This window comes from Pinus tabuliformis, chromosome 3_1 (genome assembly GCF_031772625.1).
Source record: "Pinus tabuliformis cultivar Carrire ecotype Pingquan chromosome 3_1, CPIR1, whole genome shotgun sequence".
Lineage (NCBI taxonomy): Eukaryota > Viridiplantae > Streptophyta > Pinopsida > Pinales > Pinaceae > Pinus > Pinus tabuliformis.
Window position 1 is genome coordinate 954,785,623 of NC_142301.1, and position 22,024 is coordinate 954,807,646.

At 38.3% G+C, this 22,024-nt stretch overlaps 1 protein-coding gene across 1 annotated transcript in view; it reads right to left on the reverse strand.

Annotated features, from left to right (window-relative positions):
- The window catches only part of LOC149190959 (histone-binding protein MSI1-like), a 235,767-nt gene that overhangs the window by 154,343 nt on the left and 59,400 nt on the right, over positions 1–22,024 (reverse strand). Inside the window, exon 2 of the mRNA XM_089412317.1 lies at positions 10,069–10,395. Coding sequence (XP_089268443.1) covers positions 10,069–10,395 — 327 coding nt within the window. The remainder of the gene's footprint in view (positions 1–10,068; positions 10,396–22,024) is intronic.

The following is a 22,024-nucleotide window of genomic DNA, read 5'->3' on the forward strand; positions in this document are numbered from 1 at the left end:
AAGTTATGGGAACGAGTTTCTATACACCAGTGGCACGATTTTTACCCTCTTAGTGAGCTGAGTTATTTCAATTTTATTATTGGGCAGCGGCCATAGAAAGCACAAGTTTTCTGAAGAGAAAGGGGACGAGTTACCTAATATAATGTTGTTGGTTGGTCTGTTGGTATTCTTGGTCAATTTTTTCCATACCAGAACGAGTTTGTCCCAGTTTAGATGCCATTATAGAGGTTAAGTGTGTGGTTGTATATTTCGAGTATCTGAGTCTATTTGTTGACTATGGGAAGTGTGACTTACTGTTGGTGTGATATCAATCAAGGCAATTGTTGATAAAGGGATGTGTACTTGTCCTGTAACGAATCATAAACTAGCTGAAGCGTGGCACCTCTAGTAGCAGCGTACATTACTACAAATATATTCATGCAATTATCCCAGGTTTTCTCTCTCTGTATGTTCTGTAAAATTCAAGTTATTTGAGACTCAAGGGTGAACTGTTGTTACATATTTGCAATTTCTGGGTTTTCTATTTGATGGGTTTGTTCTCTATACAATGAACAGCCTCCCTTTTGATAATATATACCATGGCTAATGCTTATTTCTGAATTTAAAATGAAATATCAATCTCGGCGATAGGATGGTTTCTCTATATGTGCATGTCATTGTGTATATATTTGTCACCTGTAAATATTACTCACCTACAGAGGTGTATAGTCAAACTGTTTGAAGAAAGAGACCAATGAAATTTTTAATTATAAACCCAAAATTTTACTAGAAGTTTTAGGCATTCCTAATTGGGAATTTTACAATACTCGGCCCCACTGAAAGCTCTAGTGGACATAGGGCCATAAATGTCTGAATGTATCAGTCCCGATACGCCACCTGCTCTATTGTCACTTCTTGGGAATGTTGCCTTAGCATATTTTCCAAGCACACACCCTCTACACACATCGTGTTCCATGCGAAGTTCTAGAACACCTGTTACTGTCTCCCTAAGCATTCTAAGTGCTCCATTATGTAAATGTCCCATTCTCCTATGCCATAGCTCATTCAGGTCTTTCTCCCTGACACTGTCATTGCTTATCAGTGCAATTGGAGAATTGAGTTGCAACCTGTACAACTTGTTGCTCCAAACTCTAACCTATTTCACCCTCTTCCAGCTTGGGTGTTTAACAAACACCTTCTTCCCAACAAAGTGGACATCATATCCCTTATCCTATATAACTGGGATACTGAAATCAGGTTCATATCCAATCTCGGCACATGCAGCACTTCTGTAGTGTTGGTACTTGCACCTGACTCCCTCTGAAAATCAATGGTACCTCTCCCTATCCTATAACTGGGATACTGAAATCAGGTTCATACCCAATCTCGGCACATGCAGCACTTCTGTAGTGCTGGTACTTGTACCTGACTCCCTCTGAAAAACAATGGTACCTCTCCCTACTGGAGTGCACTTGGCCTTGTTTCCCATCGTAATCTGCAAATTCATCTGCTCTTCTTTGTAGCTAAAGAAATATTCTCTAACCCCTGTCATGTGAGTTGATGCTCCACTGTCAATGTCCTAGACACCCTGTGAAGTTGAGCTATTTATTTAAGCAAGCAAATTTGTCCTCTAACCTGGAAGACAATTTTGAAGCCCCCTAAATATCAATTTTTTCCATGGCCATACTGGAGATATCTGGAGAATCTACTAAAGACATCCTGAGTATAATTTTGTGTGTTATTTCTCCTCCACCCATCACTGATTCTGCTCTAGCAAATTGTTGCAAAACCCTTTGTGCCCAAACAAGAAATCTATTATGCGAAAATATTGAATTGTTACTTCCTCTGCTTGCTAGAATCACTTTTCAAGAAAAATCAAACTTTCCTGCAACTACAACTAGAAAATTGAACCCCTGTCCGACAATTTGCATTCCCTGGCTAGGCATTGTGCAGCGTCTGAAAATTTCAGCATGCTGCTCCCTTTGAACAGCGGAATTTTCTCTCTTTTGTCTCTAAGCTTCTTATCTGTCAATTACGCTTTGATACCATGTGAAAATTCCTTGAAATGCAGTAACCGGAAATATTTATTCTAACTGATAAATTAGTCATGTAGTTTATTTTGTTAATGGCAAAATAACTAAATATTCACACTGCAATTTCTTCACCAAATAAAATACTATGTATTACGCTTGTCGCCTACACGTACCAGCTAGAAAGAAAAGCCCTTAATCCCACAAGGTGTGGTTAGTGGCAAGAACTAAGAGATGGCATTGTCACCTATTCCCAACTCTCTTCGTCTAAGCTATCTCCTAGGTTAACTAAGGGGGGTGATCCTTAATGAAAAATTATATGATATGAGTCTCTAGGAGATTAAGTTAAGGTTAATTTGTATTATTTGTCATTAATAACTTGTTTCCAAGAATTAAGCAAGCATATGAATAAATAAGCCAATTTCAATGATAAATTCAAAGCATAAACCAGTGCCTTAAAGTAAATAACAATAGCTTGCAGAAAAACAAAAGAAATCAAGATACAATGATAGGTAACCCTACAAAATCAAATGTTAGACCAAGCTAAGCATGTAAACATCAATTGCAACTATAAAGGTAAAAGTACTTGGAATTAAATGCCCAAATGACAAGATAATGACATCAATTACTCATGAGCTTTAATGATCATCAAAGCAACAAATAATTGAAATAACTTTGAAATAGAGTTGCACCAATGAAAGAATTTCCAAGTACAAGAAAGTTAAATGTTGCAAAAGTAAAAGAATTCACGATACTTGCATAATAAATGCATCTCGAAATAAAGTGAAATAAACAAGACTCAAGTAAATCCAAGATAGTATAAGTAGGAAAATTGCATTTGCAAGAAAAGTAAAGATGTGATGTAGATCTGTTCTTTGTTTATTTTACTAGTTGCATTTAAAAGAAAAGTTTCAATTGAACAGTAACTCCTATCCCCAGACCTCAACCTCGCCCGGAAATATGGATCTCATAGTGAAGATTTAATAGGGATGGAGGGTACCTAAAATCTATACAATCAACTTAAGTTAGAGGTCAATTTTAGTGATGTTGATGCATGTAAAATTCCCAAGGTAGATTGCAATGCTTGAAAGTGAATGAAATAAGATTGATGCCCAAAATAGTTTTGCTAAGGAAACTTTAACTTGAAAAAATGAAAGATAATTAGCTTGACATAAAAATAAACAAATTCTTTGGAAAATAAACTTGCCCAATACACAATGCTTCAATATTCAAGATAGAAAAATGTAGCATAACAATGAGGCATAAGTGATTATTAAACAAGTGCCAAGCTAAATATATCAAAGTTTGCTAGAAATAAGAGAGTTGCTTGCATAAGAGTAAATTGCTTTGAAATAGAATGTGAACTTGTAGCTTGTAGCAACAAAGATAAATGGTGCAAGCTTGTAGCAAACTTTAAGAAAGGAAATGTGATTTGTGTTACTTTCCAATTAGAGCATGCATGTTATGTGAAAATGAAAGAAATGGAAATGTTAACAATCAATCCACCCACAAGCCTTTCTCCCTAAATGGAGAAATAGGATGCCATGGGTAAAACCCACGCTCCCACAACAAAAACAGAAATTTTTATTATTATGGTGTTACAATGAGGTTAGAGCCTCTTAGAGGGCTGCCCAAGGAATAATGGAAAGATACAATATAAGATCTTGCAATAACACGGAATTCCCTTCAAACTATGGGAGCCTCAAGAGATGAAATGATTCTACAACTTGAGAGAGTAAGCTAATAAAAAGGCACACGGACTTGCCTCCATGATAGGTCATCCAAATGCCCACGACCTCCTTGAAAAGAAGCTTGAACACTTGAGGGAAACTACAAAAAAGATGTTAGGGCTGCAAAACTAAGACATGGTTTGTGTGCAAAAAGAGAGCATGCAAATACATGAGTATGCTACAAAATAATGTACAAAACTAAATCAAGTCATGGGAGAAGACCCCATCACTTGTCTAGCTTGTTAAAAGCTCTTGATTAACTAGATAAGGAAATGAAAGCACAAGATCAAAAGAAAATCATTTTTTGAAATTTTAAACTAATGCATAAACTATGTCAAAAGGAGGACCCTGCAAAACAAGCACTTCGAAATACTAGACTTATGAGATTCAAATAATGATGAGAGCTCCTTGAAAACTAGGCGAAAAGTGGGTTGATCTCTTGAAGACTTCCCCTCACGCTTGCTAGTTGATCCAAAAGATGGTCTTCTACAAAATTTCCAACACACATTAGCTCATATGGATTAATCAATTAACAATGGTAAGATAACTCTAGAAATTTGTATGAAAATGACTAGAGATTGTCTACACCTAGAGCATATTCATAAACCAATTGCAAATGCAAGATAGCTATACATCTACAATTCTACGAAAGCATATGAGAAATGAACACATTAAAGCACAAGCAGGGAAGAGCATATCATCAAAGAACCAAGCACATGCTCCAATGAAATAACAATCATGAATGAACCCCAAAGTCTTTTTATTGATATGAAAAACAAGTGTACATAGAAGCAGAGCTTCTCCAAGCACAATAGCTTTTTGCAAAAGATACAATATGAGAGCTCAAGGTTCTATTATATAGAAGAATGGGTAGAGATCCCAATGAAGAAACAAGTGCCAAGTGTGATGATGATGATCCCAAAGCTCCCTCATGCAATTCGAATTCCCCAGAGAGACCCACGCAATCCTTGAGAGGCCAACTTGTTGTTGAAGAGGGACAAGTGTATATGGGAGTAGAGTGGTAGGAAACCACTCTCCACTCATCTCCAGTGAAACTCCAAGTCCAAAGCCCACCAAAAACTGACTCATCATGCAAATTCGAATTTCCTTCATTAAATGTGTTTTTTTCTTTGAGAAACTCGTGGTCCCCTCCATGGAATTCAATTTCTTTGGAGCACATGTCTTTTCTTTGAATCTAGGAGTCCACATCACCTTGGAACTTCACTTTAACTCATCAATGATTTTCCACCTCATTTTTGTGAAAAATCGGTCCCTCGATTCCTATTGCAACAACTGGAAATAATTCTCCTAATTGTTAAATTAATTTTAACAACTTATTTACTATGTGCTACAGCAAATACTGAATCAATCACATTGCAACCTACACAAATAAAACTGCGAAAGAAATACTAGCACACACACATAAAATGACACAGTTATTTTTGGACCAATGTCCCGAAAAAAACCCAACTCAGGAAAATTGGTGCAACAAATGAAGGTTATATTAATATGCAGCAGTGAAATAATATGAGTACAACTGGATGCCAAAACTGGCAATCCTACAGAGAAATACTGGCAAGAAAATCTAGTGAGGAGAAATTCCTCATTCCACAAGCAAATCTCGACACTGACCTCAACTCAAATTGAGTTGTCCAAACTGCCTTTGCGCAGTCACTGCGTCACCCTAGCGCAGTTGTTGCTACTCTCAGTGTGGAACAACTTCTCCTCAAGCTGTCTGACAAGCTGTTGTTTGTAAAAACGTCTCTCCTAGCCTCTGGAACCTTTGCCTAGCTTCTAGCACTGAAATTTTTCTTCTCCCTAGCAATTTGACTTTGCCTCTAGAAGCTACTATGCTTCTCTGCGTCAACCTCTCTGTGGCTTCTCTACCTCTCTACAAATGCACTCACCGGATCAGGAAATCTTCCTTTGGCTTCACTATCAATACCCCTTTCTCATTGCTTCGATTTCTCTAGCTCTCTCTCTGGCCGTTGAATGTTGCTACTCAAGAAATCGATTTGCTCATGAAATCGAACTGGACAAGTGATTTCTCCAAGCCCTGTCGACTTCTTCTTATAATCCTCTATTGAGACTTCAACGGCCAAGATTAGATCTTAATCGATGCTTAGGATTAACTTGAAGTCGATTCGTGTAAGTTTCTAGAACATTCACACCATAACTTAATTAATTCTAATTAATTAGTCATATTCCCTAAGTTTAGACTTAGGAAATATTTAAAAACTGACTAATAATCTAATTAAGTCATTTCTAGGTGGAATTTCCAAAAACGATTTCTAGGTTTTGGAAATCTCATGCATTCTAGCCTCTCCACAAAATTTCAAGGCTAGAAAACATCCGATGCTACAAAAACTAACACTCCCTCTTAGCGAGGAATGTGTTCTAGTGTTGCTACCCCCCTATAGCAACACCCTGTCTTTGCATCATCCACTGTCACACTGTTGATGCCTGGTTGCTGTTGCCCACCAACCATTGTGCAACTTTGATATTTGTTGCATCTGTGTTGTTGTTGACCCTACAAAATTGTTGCCAACACTGCATCTGCACTGCAACTCCCTCTCCATCTGTTGTTGCTGCAACTGCAGCATCTGCAACTAAAAAGCATCCTAAATATTGAATCAGCTATGATCAGTATGATGCATCTGTCACCCGAGTCTCAGGCTGCTGCTAGTATCTGCGCTACTACTGACTTTGCATTATGCCAACTGCACTGTTGCCAACTCTGCACTGCGCTACCCAGCATCTGCCTGCAACTAGACTCTGCATCTGTCACTCTGGCATCTGACTACATCAACTGCCACTGATCCATCTTGCTACAAAATATTGTGGGCCATGTAGCAAAGGTATTGATTCAAGTGGTGGACCTCCTCAAGAATCCTACCCATCTGTAGCACTCTGAGGCTACAAAACAAAGTCACCCCATTTGACTCCTAGGGGTATGTCAACAAACATGGCAAAGTCTTCCTCCAACCTGAAGGACAACCCGTCAATCTCTGCTGAAGCTGACTATTTGTCCTGCTTCTCCTCCTTGTCCTTCTTCCTAAGAGGACACTGGGTACTGTAGTGACCAAACTCACCACATCTGAAGAACTTGACCTTTGACAGGTCCTTCTTTTTCTTTCTCTGCTCCCCCTGTCCCTAACTAAGACCCTTCGATGCGAGGGCCACATTCTCTTCCTTCACCTGCTTCGATCCGCTGCTGCTGCCAATGATGGAGCTCTTCAATAGAGATCGTCTCAACTTCCACTGCAAATCGGCCCACATCCTGTCCCAACTTGGCAAGGTTTCTCTGCCCAAGATACTTTGGACAAATACCTGCCACTCCTCTGAGACACTATTGAGTGCCAATCGTACTAGCTCTATGGGTTGAGGCGCTGCCCCAACAGCTGACAACTGATCCCAGATCTCCTAAATCCTGGTGAGGAAGGGGTCTATGCTTTCCCCTTTCTGCATCCTAGTGCATCTCAGCTTTTCCTCCAAGTACATCTTTCGCTGCTTGGAAGTGCCTTGGTACAGCGTGGAAAGTGTATCCCACATCTCTTTGGTCATTCCCTTGGCTGCTATGTGTGATACAACATGATCCCGGACACCATCTAGGATCAATCTCTTCGCCCTCGCCATCTCCTTTCGGTATTCCTTCAACTAATCTGCATCCGTGGGGGTAGCTACCACTGCATCAATATATGGCTTCAGGCCATATTCATCCAGAAGGAAGGACATCCTTGCCTTCCAGATGACATAGTTGGAAGCACCATCCAACCTGTCCTGATCTCGAAGTCCAGCAATGGCCATCTCAAAATGATGTTGAAAATCTCTTCCCTTTCTGCTCAACTGCTACTACTCGGTCGTTGCTCAGCTACTGTTACTCGGTCGTTGTTGTTACTCGGTCGTTGCTGCTACTACATGGGCTTGGAGATAATTAATTCCTCCATGTTCTTAGCCTTAATGACACCTCTCAAGATTAGAACACTCATCTGAGCTACAAAAACTAACATGGTTGTTGGATTCAGGTCTAATTTCTTATCTCCACTAGTGATTTGAAATTACTATGACTGATTTTCAATTACTTAAAGTGTGAATGCACCTATCATCAATTGAAAAACCAATGAGCAACTGAAAGGTAGAATTGACGAAATGAACAACAAGAGGAAAGACAGAGGCACAACTTGATAATGCAACTCACCCAATTTGGGCTAAGTCTCCAAGCACACTTCAACTACGCAACAGAGATGTGGAATACAATTTAAGTACTTTGTTACATCTCATATGGATCTCCAGTCTACAACACAATGTCTTCACCAGCTCTAGTAAGATTGTTGCAATGATCTCATGCTCTTCCCACTCTCGATCTGCATGAAAAATGCTTTCAAAAGCTTCATTCTTTCGTTCTTAGAGAAAAAATGATATTGCTTGAACATTATGTCAACATGTCAACCCTCTGGTGCACTAGTTAACACGCAGAGTTTATATTTGACAAGTCTCGAGTTCCATCCCGAGACCTTCCCATTATTCGGACTTTGGCCTTTAGTCCTTGCATAAAAACACTATTGCGCCAATGTTTCAAAATTGTGCACCCTCTGGTGCAATGGTAAAAGCATTGTGATTTAAACTAAGAGGTCACAAGTTCAACCCCCTTACATAGGGTGATCACCCTTACTACCACGAATAAGTTGATCATGTAGGTGTCTTGCACCCGAAGGAGCATTGTAGCATTGGAGACTTAGACATCATGATGGCATTATTCACGAAACACACATGGAGAAGAAGTGGCTCACTTGAAGGAGAGTTGGGCATCTTGGAGGAGGGCATTGAACCATAGATGGCATGGATGCACTTCGTTATTTGCATGGAGGCTTCTGCGTGACTTGAGAATGCTTGGGTTGAGGGAATGATCATGTAGGTGCCTTGGACCCAATGGAACACATGGCTTAGGAGGAGCATTGAATATTTGGAGACTTATAGAGGTGGACCATTGCACCATCTTGAGGAGTGTTCACACCTTGGAGCCTTGCTTGGTGGACATCTTCACCTTGGAGCTTGACATGTGTTACTTGCAGAGAGAGCACTTCACATGTGAGCCTAGCTCTTATGGAAGGTTGCTTGAAATGGATTAGCACCACGTCATATTGTTGAACACAGTTGCCTCTCATATAAATAGAGGAAGGAGAGAGTTCATTCTTACATCCAATCATTCACCATCTTGTGTTGGAGATGTGAGTGTAATGTACTAGCCTTTCTTTCTCCTTGTACTTCACCACATTATCACTCTGCTTGGAGCACTAGGGTTCTTGGAGAAGTTCAATAGTTTTCTAGGGTTATAGTTTCACCCTAAAGGAGGTAAAGAAGCTACGGTTCGTGATAAACTCTAGTAGATAAGGAAGCATTGTTCTTGTAGCTCTTGTGAGACAAGAAGATTAAGGTTTTGGAAACCCTAGTGCTACTTGTTACGCTTGATTGAGAAGGAGAAGAGAAGATGTCTAGAACACTTATGGTAGACAAGTGTCAAAGCCAAGGAGGACTTGATATTGACACTGGCATGTTGTGGATCTTTAGTGGTGGTTGGGGTTTTCATGGTTTTCCCTAGCTACGGTTTGAAGAGCTAGACATTTTACCAGCTTTGTGATAAAGGTCTGGTATGTACACGTACTTCATTTATTATATATATATATGAAGTTTTCAGTTGTCCAAAATTGTTAACCGCAGATTTGAATTTCAGCTCACATAGTCTTTTTAATTGGTTAATTTCCAACACATTTCGTTCATGCTGATTTCATGTAATTTTGACATATAACTTAAAGATGAAAGAGCAGAAATCTGGTTTCTGCTTGCAAAAGTGTGTCCTAAGGGTTGAAACTTGGTGGCATTTTTTTGGTATCTTTTCTCTTGAGCTTCCTAGTGTGTTAGGTTGAAGTAAAGTAAAACATTGGCCACTGTTTACTGCTGTAAATTAAAATTTCAGATCAACCTTAAGGCAGGAAGTTCACAGTGATTGGATCCAGGAAGCCTCCAGTGTGAGGTGAAATTTCAACAAGTTCTATACCACAATTGATAACTTAGGTGAAATTTTGCTTTTTGAGTTCAGATTAAAGGCTCCCACACCAACCATTTTTATTGTAAAATGATCACTTAAGGTTCACAAGCTAACCAGGACAGTTGCTCAACATTTATTGATTTGATATGATCTTTGTTAAGATGCATAGCATAGATTCTCAGACCCTCCATGGACAATCACTTTTAGCAATAGATGCTCTATATACAGTGTAAGTAAGAGGAATTGTTTAAGCACATGCAAGGAACACTGTTTAAAGTTTCACCTTAAATATTTGATTGGCCTCAAGCACTTTCTTTCCAAATGCAGCGTTTATATCCCACAAGCATATTTGTGCATCATTTGAACCACTTAGTAGGTGACCTTCTTTGAGAGGGCTCCACGACAAACCATATCCTTCATTAGAATGACCTTTCAATATCAATTCAGGATTGCAAACCCTTTCTTGAGGAGCCTTTGATGGATGCTTGCTGTAATCAAACACATAAACATCTGAGCTCACTGTCTTCGTTGCAATGACAAATGAATTTTGTGGCATGTAGCGAGCCTTGTTAACTTCTCCTTCATGATTAATCTTCTGGATTATTTGTACCTGGAAATAAAACAAATAGCATCATGAGAGAGGTAAATACTAATGGCATTGCAATCGGAGTCTCTGCAGTCATGTCTGAAAGGTATTTTATTGCAAAAAATCAGAAGACCATCTATATTTTTGCAAAGAAAAACTTGAATTACAAGAAAAATTGTTTGATTTATCGAATAGATATATAAAATGTAATGAATAGCTGCAAGACATCCTCTCAAGGATAGCACTGTGCCCATAAGCACGAATCTCTTATAAACAGAACCAAAGTTAATTGCACAATAAAGTTTTATATGCTTGACAAACTCCCTAATGGTAGTAACACTAAGCATAGATATCACATGCAGAACTCATCTCAACTGATGCTACTAATTTCTTTTTTTGATGACATAGAAATGTCTTCCAGTTTAATGCAAGTCATTCATTGTTGATGTTAGGAATCGGCAGAAACTCCAATAGAAATAATGACCTTCAAAACAAAGCATAACTCTACAGAAAATTTGGTGGCCACAAATATGAGTTGATCACATGGCCTGAGTATATAATTACATGCCAAAGGGCTACTTTCTCTGGGCTCCAAATGTTTTTCGTTTGGGAATTAGAAACAATTATATGAAAAATGTTCAAATATCTTTCTCAGCCATTAACCATTGGAACTCTATGCTTGCAGGAAATGCATTATTTGCCACCTACAATCAACAGAACATGGAAAGGACTACTTTGAAAGACCTATTCAAGTTTAAAACAATTGGGCACCAATCTGATCTTCACACTGGCAACATTATTGCCTCAAGAATTAAGTGGTCGCATTGAGAATTAACAATGCAGCTGCAATGACAACTTGCATCAGTAAGCAGCAAGAAGCACAAACAACCATATACGAAAATATAACGCTATGATATAGTTGTTGATGAAGCATACAGTTGACAGATTTCAGTACATTTTTTAACAAAAAAATGTATGGAAAAAATACACACCTGTAGCCAAAAGTCCTTAAAGCATTAAGCTTTAATAGAATTTCAGTTGCTACTGCTGAACAAAAATTTAAAACATATCTTTTTCCTAACAAATAATGTATTGAATTTTCATTACTCACTTGATATTTACCTCCGAGTTTTTCTTCGAATAAAAATTTGTTGCTAGTTTTTCAATGATTTTATTAAAAGATCATTGAAATCTTGTTCTTTGTTATTTTAATGTTTAAAAATAATCCTAACTTTCTAAAGTTCAGCTCCCAGAACCAAGAAGACTCTTAATGTTACGAAAATAATTCATATAAAAATGATAAATATAAATATAAATATAATAATAATAAATAATAATTAATTAACTAATGGTTAGTTAGTTAGTAATGAAGAGGCATGTCTTAGAGACATGAACATTCATGAAAGGGCACCTGCCTAGGGTATATAAGCAGGCCCTCATTCTCATTTGTAATCATCGCGCGTCAATTCTTTTATAATATTCAATATACAAATTACCTGTCTTACAATGGACATTTACGTCTTTGAAGTATTTTAAAGATTTTTGCTGCATATACGACTTTTGGTCGTTACATTGGTATCAGAGCCACGTTAGTTGATTCTGGCCTTTGGCCATTAATCTCTGTCAACTTTGTTGTCGTCACAAGTTAAGTGTTTCGCTTAATTAAGCTTTGGAGATTCTGCATTTCGCCATCAAGCCCTTGGCCACTTACAACAAAAAGAGGTTAAAAAAAGAATTGGAGAAAAAATTAAAATATATATATATATATATATATATAATTATAATTAAAAAAATAAAAAATAAGATCTTTGGCCATTGACATTTCAATGATTCTAGTAAAAATAAAATATAGTCCGATGTAAATTTTGAAGGAGAACATTCATATATATAAAAAGGTTCTACATTATTGATAAAAAGTGCATGATAAAGTCAAAAGGGAATCTTTCCAAATATCTTTAAAACTATACATAAGAGAAGGAAGAGTAGATAAGATTATCTTGATTCTTCATTAAGTGGTTTACAATCTCGTGGTTTTAGCAACCCATGGTAATTGCCCATGATATTTTCAAGGTAAAAGAAGAACAAAAGGAATACAAAATATCTTTATGTAAATGGTAAGTTTTAATTTTTATATAGAAAAAATTAACCAAGTCAAAGGCACATAAGTGGACATATATTTTATATTAAACCCCAAAGAGGTGAATAGCCACATTTCACTAGGATTGTAACTTTTCGAAAAAAAATAAGAGATTATAAATATATATAGAAAAAATAATTATTAAAAAAAACCAAAACAAAATAAAGTTAAAAAAAAAAAGAGTTCAAGGAAAGCAAAATTGTTGAGAATATAAAAAATATAAATATATAAATAAATATTATAAATAAAAATAAATAAATAAATAATTAAATTACCAAAGAAGGTTATCAAGTCAAGAAAAATGGAGCATAATTTGAAAATAATGAAGGAAGTAGTCAAGATGAGTCCCACACAACAATCACTATTTTGGACTAAATGTCCATTTTGTTTAGACGAAATTGGATATACTTATATTAAAAAAATGCAATTTAATGTTGGCATTATGGTTCAAGTGTTGTCCTTGATGGCAACTCACTCAGTGGATGGTACAGGTGCTCAGAAGTTGGTACAGGTGATGGCAACTTAATCAGAAGACAGATCTCAGTACAGCATGCCAAGGAAACTCATACACGCTGTTTCGTTAAGCCCAAATCGCGTGTACACGCAAGTTCGTTTCAGAAAAAGAGCGTGTATGTGGAAAAGTTCCTTTGGTTCATGGTGGTTAGACCTTGGAAGTTGTGCCTATGATTTCGGACCATTATGTCTCGACGGGCGTGTCGATCCCTAGTTTTAAAGTTGATGGTATTGTGTTACTATGGTTTTGGCTCTTGGTATTGAGAAAGGCCTAAGGCTATATAAGGAGAAGAAGATCATTAGGCAAAGATCATCTTTCGACAAGGCATGAATATCTAAGAGAGAAAGAGATCTGATATGCAGGTTCTGAGTTGGTTGATCTAAGCCAAGGAGAGATCACATCGGTTAATGGAAGACTAGATCTAAGGATAGATCGGGATCTAATGGTTTGAAATGCACTATCATGATATGGTTGATTATGCGTATTTCTAGATCTGCATATTGTCGCAATGTTACGTTCTGAGTCTAACTAATATCTGGTACAGCTGCAAATTGAGAAAGTTTATTTTTAGATCTGTACGCAGGTTGGCTTCGGTAAAAGAGCGTGTATACGCGGGTTCTGCTCATTAAAGTAGCGTATATCTTTTGAAGCTTGATTTGGGTTTACAGTGGGGTCTGACTGTTATTGCAGAGTTCTGTAGTCTGCACTGTGTTCTGGTAACTGGTGATTGACAGGGTTCAGTGGTTCAGTGATTCAAAGTTTGGAAATTGAATGAATTGTGGTCTTCAGATTGTAATGTTGTGCTTCAGGAATATCCAAGTCTGAAAATGTATGAAAAGTGATACCTGGAAGAAGGAAGATTGTAGGTCAACACCTACGTACTAGTATCTTGGCTAGTACAAGAGCAAAGGGGGGTTGGAGCTCCCTTCCAAGGAAGTTTGGAGAACGAGAGAAGGTTGAAGCCTTCTGCAGGTTGTAGCCTGCGTACTGGTATAAGGCTGCACCAGTACAAAAGATTGTAAACTGAAGTTTCATATTAAGAAAGATAGAGACAACTTGCAGCAGGTGGTTTTCACCCACATTGGGTTTCCACCTTATATCTTGGTGTTCATGTGTGTGGCTTTTTATCTGTTCTGTTATACTGCACACGTTTACTGTTAATATGATGAATAATGTCCTGATGCACTTAATTGAAGAATAAGCCAACTAAATTGTGAGTTTTCTGCTTATACGCTGTTTTACTTCGTCACAGTAGCGTGTACACGCTGGTTCACTTAACTGAAGTAGCGTATATGTTTTTGGGCATTTAAAAGTTTGATTAATCTGATAATACTGATTCACCCCCCCTCTCAGTATTATTTCCAACAATTGGTATCAGAGCAGGTCCTTCAGAGAAGCTTGATCGCTTGAAGGAAGATCATTCATCATGAGCAACTACGAGAAAGAAGCATCAATCAGGCCACCGGTTTTTGATGGAACAAATTTCAATTATTGGAAGGTAAGAGTTACTGCATATCTTCAATCTCTTGGTACAGAAGTTTGGGACATTGTAGAAAAAGGCTATGCTTTTCCTTCAGCTACTCCTACAGATCCAGATGAAAAAAAGGCATATGAAACAAATGCAAAAGCAGTCGCTACCCTATTAGGAAGTATATCTCAAACAGAATTCATGAAGGTCATGCACTTCAAATCAGCAAAAGAAATATGGGACAAAATGATCACTAGCTATGAAGGAGATGAACAGGTAAAGGAAGCTAAACTTCAAACACTCAGGATTCAATATGAGACTCTCAGGATGTATAATGATGAAAGTGTGGCTAATTATTTTCTCCGGGTAGATGAGATTGTTAATTGTATGAAAAACTTGGGTGAAGAAATAAGAGAAACTATAGTAGTTCAAAAGGTTCTAAGATCTTTATCCCCCAAGTTTGAATCTAAAGTATCTGCAATAGAAGAAAAAGAAAATCTCCGTGTTCTCACTATGTCTCAGCTACATGGAATTCTAACCGCTTATGAAATGAGAAAGGGAGGTCCATCTGACAGAAGGGAAGCTGCTTTTAAGGCATCAGGAAAAGAAGATTACTATGAAGCAAGCCATGTTCCAGAAGAAGAGGAAGAAGAATCAAATTTTGTCAGAAATCTTCAAAGGGGTTCTGGAAGGTTCAGAGGTAAGCTACCTTTCAAATGTTTTGCTTGTGGGAAAGTAGGTCATTATGCTGCAAAATGTCCTTATAAGGATAAAGGAAAAGAACCTACTAGATGGAACAAGAAACAAAGTACAAATAGGAAAAGCTACTACACCCATGAAGATAGTGATGGCTTATCAAACAGTGATGAAGATGAACAAGGTAATAAATATAAGCTATTAATGGCATTTGAAGATGATGATTATGAGGATGCTATAGATGTGGATAATCTCTATAATGAAATCACTAGACTCAAGAGAAGCATAGAAGAAAGGAATGTGATTATTGATACTTTGCAATTTCAGATTGATGAAAAGGAAAAACATCTTGAAAAACTAGAAGGTGAAATTGTTGGTCTCAGAAAAGAAATTGAGAAAACAAAAACTATTAATCTTAAATTTGTCAAAGGATCTGAAACCTTGGATGAGATTATTAGTGTGCAGCGGTCTCCTCTAAACAAAACAGGTTTGGGCTATAATGGAGAAACCTCTCAAGCATCCACCTCAAAAAGTTATCTTGATGCAGCAAGAGGAAATGAGCGGAAGAACAATGAAGATAATCAGGTAAAGCAGGGACGAGTTACAAACAAAAACTATCAGGGACAATCCTCCTTAAGGATGAACAAAAGCTACAACCAACCACAGGTAAAATCTTCTCAGTTTGGCTCAAGAATAGATGAAAATAGAAATTACAATCAGTTGGCTGGTAGATTCAATAACCGCAGAAGCTTCTTCAATGGACAATGCTTTTCTTGCCACAACTTTGGTCACAGAGCAGCTCAATGTGTTGCATATAAAACAATCATGACTAGGGAAGCTCAAAAACAAAGAAGTATGACAGGGATTACAAAAAGAACCTATAACAACTTTTCGGTGCTTGAAAATGAAGTTGAATGTTCTATTTGCAATAATTTTGGTCATAAAGACTCTGAATGCAGGAGCAGGTTTCAGGAGAAAAAGGAACAAGCCACAAGCACCAAAACATGGAGAATAAAGGAACCTCAAACAGAAAGATGTGGGATAGCATTTTATGCAGAAGGACAGGAAAATCTATGGTACATTGACAGTGGATGTTCGAAACATATGACAGGTGATAAAGAAAAACTTGAATCTTATTCTACTTTAGAAAAGGGAAAGAAAGTCTCTTTTGGAAATGATACTCCTGCTACTATAAAAGGAAAAGGTATTGCTCCTTTAAAAGAAAAGGTCAAGGCTGGAAATGTTTTGTATGTTGATGGATTGAAACATAATCTTCTAAGTGTCAGCCAGATGTGTGATCAAAAAACAGAGGTTATTTTCAGATCGAATGGATGTCTTGTTCGTGATCTTGATACAGGTAAAACAGTTCTCAAAGGCAAAAGAACTCCAAATAATCTGTACATATTTGAAGAAGAACAACAACAATGCTATCTTAGCAAGGATGAAGAGCACTGGTTATGGCATCGAAGGTTGGGACATCTAAGCTTCTCACAAATAAGGAAAGCATGCAAATATCAGGCAGTTCGCGATCTTCCAGATATCAAAATTCCAGACAACACCATATGCAAATCTTGTCAGTTTGGAAAGCAGACCAGAACTAACTTTCCAGAGAAGGAAGGATCAGCTAGCTTGCCTCTTGAGCTAGTCCATACAGATGTATGTGGTCCATTTAGGAAAAGGTCACCTCGAGGAGAAGAATATCTGATATTATTCATTGATGATTTCTCAAGGTTTGTTTGGTTAGGGCTTATGAAGCACAAAGATGAAGCATTCGAAAAATTCAAATCCTTCAAAGCATTGGCCGAAAATGAATCAGGACACAAAATCAAGTGCCTCAGATCTGACAGAGGTGGGGAGTTCACATCAAATGAATTTTTTGATTTCTGCGATGAACATGGGATAAGAAGAGAATTCTCTACAGCTAGAACTCCTCAGCAAAATGGGGTTGTGGAAAGAATGAACAGAACTATCCAACAAATGGCTCGTGCTATGCTCGATGAATCAGGTACTCCTGCAACCTTCTGGGGAGAAGCCGCACATGCTGCTGTTATCATTCTTAACAAAACAAATGTCCGAGTAAACAGCACTCAAACACCTCATGAGCTTTGGAGTGGTAAAACTCCTTCCGTGAAGCATTTCAAAATCTTTGGGAGCAAATGTTATATTAAGAACACTGATGAGCAACTTGGCAAACTTGAACCTAGAGCAGATGAGGGCATTCTTCTTGGTTATTCTCCACATAGCAAAGCATACAAGTGCTACAATAAAAGACTTGGCAGAATTGTTGACAGTATTGATATAGTGGTTGATGAGAAGGGATATATTCCTAGGCAAGTTCATCATGAAGAAGATGAAGGTTACTCTCAAAGGCGAAATGATGAAGAAGAAGAACCTCAAGAAGAAGAAGAATCTCAAGAAGAACCAGAGGAGCAGACAAGAATAGAAGAGAAGACTCCATCCAGATATGTCCAAAAGAATCATCCAGAAACTCAGATTGTGGGGCAGAAAGAAGCAGGAGTACAAACAAGAAGGACACTTGCAGAAGCTTCAAGCTACTTGGCTCTACTCTCCTCCATTGAACCACAAAATGTGAAAGAAGCATGCAAAGATGAATGTTGGGTCAAAGCAATGGATGAAGAACTTGAGCAAATCGAAAGGAACAACACTTGGGAATTAGTTCCTAGACCAAAAGATAAGAATGTAATAGGAACAAAATGGGTCTTCAAGAATAAGTTAAATGAAAATGGAGAAGTAATTAGAAACAAGGCCAGACTTGTTTGTAAAGGGTATGCACAGCAAGAAGGAATAGATTTTGAAGAGACCTTTGCTCCTGTGGCAAGACTAGAGGCCATCCGAATGTTCCTTGCTCTCTCAAGCTTTCAAAACTTCAAGGTATTTCAAATGGACGTGAAATCAGCCTTCCTGAATGGAGACTTAGAAGAAGAAGTATATATTGAGCAGCCAGATGGGTTCATTCTTGGAAATGATCCAAACCTTGTATGCAGATTGAAAAAGGCTCTCTATGGGCTCAAACAAGCCCCAAGGGCTTGGTACTATCGGTTGGACAAATATCTTCACCAACAAGGCTTTTCAAAAGGATCAGCAGATAGCAATCTCTATATAAAAGTTGAAAATAACAAATTGCTAATTCTTGTTGTTTATGTAGATGATATTATTTTTGGCAGCAATGAAGAAACTATGAGTCAAAACTTTGCCTTGGTTATGCAGAAAGAATTCGAAATGTCACTTCTTGGAGAATTGACATATTTTCTTGGATTGCAAATCCAACAAAATGAAGGAGGTATCTTCTTGTCTCAAACCAAATACCTCAAGCAGATCTTGAAGAAGTATGGCATGGAAGAGTCAAAACCAGTATGTACACCCATGGTTACAGGATGCAGCCTCAGTGCAAATGATGAATCAGCAGCAGTTCACCAACCCACTTATAGATCCATGATTGGGAGTTTGCTTTATTTGACAGGTACTCGACCAGATATTACACATGCAGTAGGGATGGTTGGAAGATTTCAAGCCAACCCAAAGGAAACCCATCTTCAGGCAGTCAAAAGAATCTTCAAATATCTTCAAGGGACCCAAAACTATGGCTTATGGTATCCTAGAAATACAGATCTCACTCTTCATGCTTACACAGATGCAGATTGGGCTGGAAGTGTGGATGATAGGAAAAGCACAAGTGGAGGTGCTTTCTTCATGGGTTCCAGATTAGTATCTTGGTTCAGCAAGAAGCAAAGTTCGATTGCCTTATCTACAGCTGAAGCAGAATATGTGGCTGCAGCATCTTGTTGCACACAACTTCTTTGGATGATGCAGACCTTGCAGGACTTTCAAATCACTTGCACTCCACCTGTCTCTATCTTATGTGATAATACAAGTGCAATCAGCATTTCAAAGAATCCAGTCATGCACTCAAAGACCAAGCACATACCAATCAAGTACCATTTTCTTCGGGAACAAGTGCTTGAGCAGAAGGTCAAATTGGAGTATGTTCCTTCTAAGGAGCAAGTTGCTGATATTCTCACAAAACCACTGCCCAGGGAAACTTTTGAATATCTCAGACAAAAGCTGGGAGTAGTTGATGCTTCATCCTGTTGTTGAAATTTGTTTGTTCTACAGAAAAGTTGGTATACGCAGGTTACGGAAGGGATATGAGCGTATACACGCGGATTTATGGTGAGTAAGTCGCGTGTATGCTGGACGCTTGTTGCAGAAAGAATATCCGCGTACATACGCTGTTTTATACAGGATAAAACGCGTATATGAAGTTCTGAACAGCAAAGGAAAACTCTGAAGTTCTGAACAGCAATAGGAATGTCAGAAGTATTCAGGCACAGTTTCAGGGAGTGCAACAGGCACAGGTTCAGGGGGAGCAGCTCAAAAGTCTCATAAAGCATTGTTGGCATTCAGATGTTTTGGTTGTTGGTTTAAGAAGAAGGAGCTCAGAAAGAAATTCTAGTTGCTGATCTAACAAGATGTTTATCAGATGCTGCTGGTGTCTTTTCTAAGTCTTGGTCTAGATCTGTTGTCTCTATGTCTTTCTTGTCTCTTTTATGGTGTCAAGGTCATGTAACGGCCTTTGTTGGTTTCCCACTATGCCTGGGACGAATGATGAAATGTTCATGTATTATCATGTGTCTTCACATGGTTAGGTGGATGAGTCAATATTGGTATATCCCCACTAGATTGGGTGATGAATGTATGTTGAGTCTTTTGATGATAGGAAGGTCTTCTTTAATGTATAAGTCTTTGTTCTTCTTGAAGAACATCTTTTGCAGATCTTGCCTACAGTCAAGGGGAGCATGAACAGCACTTGGTAAGCAGGACGGATAGATTGGTACACTTTGGCATACACAAAGGGGGAGCACACTTGGAGATTTCAGCATGTACTCAGGGGGAGTATGGACAGCAGTATGGACAGCAGAAGGAATACCAAGGAAGAGAATATTTTGGTCCACCCTTTGCCCTTGATGTCAAAGGGGGAGAGTGACTTGGTGTGGTGGTTGCCATCAAGTCCAAAGGGGGAGATTGTTGGCATTATGGTTCAAGTGTTGTCCTTGATGGCAACTCACTCAGTGGATGGTACAGGTGCTCAGAAGTTGGTACAGGTGATGGCAACTTAATCAGAAGACAGATCTCAGTACAGCATGCCAAGGAAACTCATACACGCTGTTTCGTTAAGCCCAAGTCGCGTGTACACGCAAGTTCGATTCAGAAAAAGCGCGTGTATGTGGAAAGGTTCCTTTGGTTCATGGTGGTTAGACCTTGGAAGTTGTGCCTATGATTTCGGACCATTATGTCTCGACGGGCGTGTCGATCCCTAGTTTTAAAGTTGATGGTATTGTGTTACTATGGTTTTGGCTCTTGGTATTGAGAAAGGCCTAAGGCTATATAAGGAGAAGAAAATCATTAGGCAAAGATCATCTTTCGACAAGGCATGAATATCTAAGAGAGAAAGAGATCTGATATGCAGGTTCTGAGTTGGTTGATCTAAGCCAAGGAGAGATCACATCGGTTGATGGAAGACTAGATCTAAGGATAGATCGGGATCTAATGGTTTGAAATGCACTATCATGATATGGTTGATTATGCGTATTTCTAGATCTGCATATTGTCGCAATGTTACGTTCTGAGTCTAACTAATATCTGGTACAGCTGCAAATTGAGAAAGTTTATTTTTAGATCTGTACGCAGGTTGGCTTCGGTAAAAGAGCGTGTATACGCGGGTTCTGCTCATTAAAGTAGCGTATATCTTTTGAAGCTTGATTTGGGTTTACAGTGGGGTCTGACTGTTATTGCAGAGTTCTGTAGTCTGCTCTGTGTTCTGGTAACTGGTGATTGACAGGGTTCAGTGGTTCAGTGATTCAAAGTTTGGAAATTGAATGAATTGTGGTCTTCAGATTGTAATGTTGTGCTTCAGGAATATCCAAGTCTGAAAATGTATGAAAAGTGATACCTGGAAGAAGGAAGATTGTAGGTCAGCACCTACGTACTAGTATCTTGGCTAGTACAAGAGCAAAGGGGGTTGGAGCTCCCTTCCAAGGAAGTTTGGAGAACGAGAGAAGGTTGAAGCCTTCTGCAGGTTGTAGCCTGCGTACTGGTATAAGGCTGCACCAGTACAAAAGATTGTAAACTGAAGTTTCATATTAAGAAAGATAGAGACAACTTGCAGCAGGTGGTTTTCACCCACATTGGGTTTCCACCTTATATCTTGGTGTTCATGTGTGTGGCTTTTTATCTGTTCTGTTATACTGCACATGTTTACTGTTAATATGATGAATAATGTCCTGATGCACTTAATTGAAGAATAAGCCAACTAAATTGTGAGTTTTCTGCTTATACGCTGTTTTACTTCGTCACAGTAGCGTGTACACGCTGGTTCACTTAACTGAAGTAGCGTATATGTTTTTGGGCATTTAAAAGTTTGATTAATCTGATAATACTGATTCACCCCCCCTCTCAGTATTATTTCCAACAATTGGTATCAGAGCAGGTCCTTCAGAGAAGCTTGATCGCTTGAAGGAAGATCATTCATCATGAGCAACTACGAGAAAGAAGCATCAATCAGGCCACCGGTTTTTGATGGAACAAATTTCAATTATTGGAAGGTAAGAGTTACTGCATATCTTCAATCTCTTGGTACAGAAGTTTGGGACATTGTAGAAAAAGGCTATGCTTTTCCTTCAGCTACTCCTACAGATCCAGATGAAAAAAAGGCATATGAAACAAATGCAAAAGCAGTCGCTACCCTATTAGGAAGTATATCTCAAACAGAATTCATGAAGGTCATGCACTTCAAATCAGCAAAAGAAATATGGGACAA